Source organism: Oryza sativa, chromosome 1 (assembly GCF_034140825.1).
Source record: "Oryza sativa Japonica Group chromosome 1, ASM3414082v1".
Classification (NCBI taxonomy): domain Eukaryota; kingdom Viridiplantae; phylum Streptophyta; class Magnoliopsida; order Poales; family Poaceae; genus Oryza; species Oryza sativa.
In genome coordinates, this window is record NC_089035.1 from 6,065,720 (window position 1) to 6,070,263 (window position 4,544).

General features: G+C 49.2%; 1 protein-coding gene across 1 annotated transcript; it reads right to left on the minus strand.

Annotated features, from left to right (window-relative positions):
- Positions 1-869: 869 nt before the first annotated feature.
- Positions 870-2,971, minus strand: LOC4325563 (cytochrome P450 710A1). The gene has a single exon (XM_015781356.3). The coding sequence runs from the start codon at positions 2,810-2,812 to the stop codon at positions 1,298-1,300; it is 1,515 nt and encodes a 504-aa protein (XP_015636842.1). The 5' UTR covers positions 2,813-2,971; the 3' UTR covers positions 870-1,297.
- Positions 2,972-4,544: the final 1,573 nt, after the last annotated feature.

The following is a 4,544-nucleotide window of genomic DNA, read 5'->3' on the forward strand; positions in this document are numbered from 1 at the left end:
GTAGCGACCCCCTCCTCCCTCCCTTCCTCCACCTGGTTTCCTTTTTTGGCACCGTATTACTTTCCTATTTTAGTAAATTTATGCACCTAAAGTTTATACACCTCAAGTTTACACATCTAAAGTTTAGAGACCAAAAGTTTATAAGTCAAAAGTTTATATATCCGATTCAAATTTGAATTTGAATTCAAATATTTTTTTATATATAGTATTTCTATACATCTAAAGTTTATAGACCTAAAGTTTATAAGTCAAAAGTTTATATACCCGTTTCAAATTTGAATTTGAATTCAAATATTTTATATATATAGTATTTCTATACATCTAAAGTTTATACACCAAAAGTTTAATGATCCAAAGTTTATAAGTTAAAAGTTTACATACCCAATTCAAATTTGAATTTGAATTCAATTTTTTTTATATATAGTATTTATATACCTAAATTTTTCTAACTTTTTATTTTTAAAAAAAAAATTGTGGAGATGTGTAAACTTGAGGTGTACAAACTTTAGGTGTATAAATTTACTAAAATAGGAAAGTAATACGGTGCCAAAAAAGGAAACCAGGTGGAGGGAGGGAATCAGAATCTGATCGCCCCTATCGCTAGGTAGCATTCTAATATTTCTTTCATATAAAATGCGTTGATAGTTTTCGACATCCATGTGGATAACATACGTGGAGCGCGTGCTAACAAATGAAACTATATACTCCCTCTGTTTCACAATATAATGTAAGTAATTTTAGAATTTTTCACATTCATATTAATGTTAATGAATCTAAACATATTCATATTGATGTTAATGTCTAGATTCATTAACATCAATATGAATATGAAAAATGCTAAAATGACTTACATTCTGAAACGGAGGAAGTAGCATACATGGAGCGCGTGCTAACAAACGAAATATACCACAAATTACAATATTCATACAAGCAGCACGTTATTACACTGTTACGCATACAAGGACGACACGCAAGACACAGACCGCTTGATGCAAAAGACCACCTACACAGTGCATGCAAACGCACACGTGCCACCCGCAACTACACTGGTGTGCAATTTTAATATATTAAGCAAATTAAAGAGAAGATGGAATGGTTATGGGAGATGATTGTTTGACCAATATTAATGAACAAGATAGGGGATGCCCAAGCCCATGCAGCGATGTGGAACGCCCATGCAGCCATGCAGGCGAGGTGGTGGGGTAGAGCCGTGCATGGATCGAGAGGAGCGGAGAAACAGAGCGGAACACGAGAAGATGACGGGAAACCAGCTTGATCAGAACGACGGCAACTTGACTCAGCGCTGCTTGAGGTAGACGACGCAGCCGTCCCTCGGCACCATGGTCGGCATGTACACCGGCACGTCGCAGCCCTCCGTCCTCTCACGCCGGAAGTCGACGAGGGAGACGAAGAGCGCCATGAAGATGACGAGGTGGTTGAGCGCGTACCGCTGACCGACGCACTGGTGCGGGCCGGCGCCGAACGCGAGGAAGTTGCGCTTGTACACCACGTCCTCCCTCCGCGCCTCCGAGAAGAAGCGCTCCGGGTCGAACGCGTCGGGGTCATGGAACCCCTGAAACGACGACTCGTACATCGACGGGAGCACCAGGGTGCCCTTAGGGATCGTGTACGATTCCGTCAGCTGGAAGTTCTGCAAGGCGATGTGTGGCATCAGCGTCGCCGGTGGGCGGTGCCGGACCACCTCGCGAGCAACAGCCTTTGTGTACTTCATTTCGGCGATCTTATCGGCGGTGATGGGCTCGCCGGAGTCGGGGGACCAGAGGGAGGCCACCTCGGCGCGCACGCGGGCGAGCACGTCCGGGTGGGAGTCCAGCGCGGACACGGCCCAGCAGAGGGAGGAGGTGGACGCGTCCTGCGCCGCGAAGAGGAAGTCGAAGAGGAAGCCCCCGATCTCCTCGTCGTCGGAGATGTGCGCCGGCGGCGGCAGCCCCGCCGCCTTGGCCTCGTCGATCTCCCGCACCGTCTCCTGCATCCAGTAGTCCACGAGGCACTCTGGCTCACCGCCGGCGCGCATCCGCGCCTTGCTCTCCCTCGCGCAATCGCGGAGCATGCGCACCAGCCTCGCCACGGCTTGCCTCGCACGCCGGAACGCGAGCCCCGGCAGGTCAACGGGGAAGGCCAAGAGGCCTACATTGAAGAGATTGTAGTCGCTCTTGAACCTCTCCCTCGCCTCCTCGGTGAGGTACGGCCCCGCGAACACCGTCTGCGAGGTCTCGAGGTTCATGTCGCGGCAGGGCACCCGTATCGGCTCGGCCTTGCCGCCGTTGGCGGCGCTCCGGTCGAGCCACCGCCGGAGGTGGGAGACGATGCCGCGCTGCTGGATGGCGGCGTAGGTGGAGAGCGCGCGCGGCGTGAAGTTGGTCGCCATACGGCGGCGCAGGTCCTTGTGGTCGTCGCCGAACAGGTAGATGAGGTTGTGGTCGCCGAAGAGCTTCTTGCCGAACGGGTGGCCGATGACGAAGAAGGCGTCGGGGCGGACGTTCGCGAAGACGCGGTTGGACAACTCCGAGTCGCGGATGAAGATCGTGAACTTGCCGGCCAGGAAGTCGGCGGTGAACCCAACGCCGGACTTTCTAGCGCGAGCAGCCTGCATTTCCCAGAACCCGGTCGGGTCGCGGATCATGTGCGTGGCGCTGCCGATGAACGGCACGACGAGCGGCGGCCCTGGCAGGGACCCTTTCTTGCGGTGGTAGGACAGCTGCTCGACAAGGACGTACAACGCCACGGCAGCTGCAAGCAATGGCGCCGCCATGCGCAGGTCTAGGAGCCCGTATAGCAGCGAGTCCACCATTTCGCCGGTCCGGCTAGTGCGTGGGGTGCTTTTGGCTCAAAGCTCTCTCTCAAATGGATTGCCCTAGTATTTTTCTCGTCTCTCAACCTAAACTCCCAAAGGGCCTATTTACATGTGTTTCTGGTCTCTCAACATCCATTGCTATTGGAAGATCTGACAGATACGTACATTCAGCGTTGGAAGCAAATAGAAAATCGGGACGCCACTTTGCGTGCCAGTTAGTTTAATAGTACATATGCATATTATTTAGAGTTCATTTAGTACAAAGATTTTTTTATATAATTCTTGCGTGAGTTAGTTATTTTCTGACTACATGAGTTAGATTATTAATTCCTATGGAGAAACGTACTAAAGACGACCGAATCAAAGTAGGATATTAATTTAGGGACTGTCTAAAGATCATTTGACAAAAAACCCCCTTACAAATCTTGCAAATTTTAGACCACCCGATTGCTTTAAGATTCGTGCAGACAACCAAACCCTAAAAATCCTCTCTCCTCTCCCGATTCCTCACGCCGCCGCTCCTCAGTGCTTCCCCCCCCCCGGGCGCCGCCCGGCCTCGCCGGCTGGCCGAAAGGTGTCAACAGTGCCGGCGAGGCCCCCCAGGCTAGCCCCCTCCCCCTCCCCCTCCCTCTCCTCTCCTTTGCCTCAAGCCGACGGCGGCGAGCTGTCCGTCATCTACCCCGTCGCCGGCGGCGGGAAGCCACCACCGGTCGCCTCCTCCTATCACTTTTTCCGCTTTGCCCCCGCCTCCTACACCGGCCCGCCGCTTGCTCCCGACCCCACGGCTTTGGCGGCGGTGCCGCCGCCTCGCCGCCCGCCCGATCAGCCGCCCACCGCCGGGCTGCCACCTCCCATGGCCATCCCTCTAAAGCCGGTGAACTCCCCTCCTTCCCCTCCCCTCCCTCCCCCCCTCCCACCCCCACCTCACCCCGGGACCCTAATTCGTCGGCCCTCTGTCGGAGTTTGGGTTCACCAACGCCGGAGAAGAAGAGGTGATCGCCGGAGTTTGAGAAGAAGAGCACGAATCATGAAGCACATCCAGCATATCCAGTGATCTAAAATTTGCAAGATTTGAGGTTGTATTTTCTGTCAACATAATTTTAGCATTTCCGATTAAGGGCTTACCATCAGTTCTGTTGGTTCTATGCTGTTTAACTTTGACAAATGATTACCGATGCTTTTAGAGGGGAGGGGGGAGTAATATTTCTCAAATTGCAGTGATTTCATAAAAAACCTGAAAGTTTTGCATATTCCTAAAAATCTAGTATAAAATAAATACTCCCTCCGTCCCAAAATATAAGCATTTTTGGACTTCGACACAGTCTTTGAGATGTTATTTTGACCAACAATATCTATAAAAATAAAATATTTTAAATAAAAAGAGTTGCATATTATAATATTTTGATTAATGATAAATCTAATAATATCAATTTTACATGTTTGATTTTATTTCTATTAATTTACAAAGTTAAAAATGGTTGACTTGGCACTATACTAAAAATTCTTATATTTTGGGACGGAGGGAGTATTCCAAAAAGACAGTTTGAGGTGAAACAAAGTTTGGTCCATTGTTTTATACTCCCTTCATTTCAATTTGTTCATCACCTAAGAATTTTAAGGTCTTCCTGAAATAATCATCATTAATAAAGTGTGTATTCTTTTATTTGTGTAAAGTGTAAATGTGCATAGTTGAATGCCCTGCATGCAACCGTATAGATGTAACTAGCCA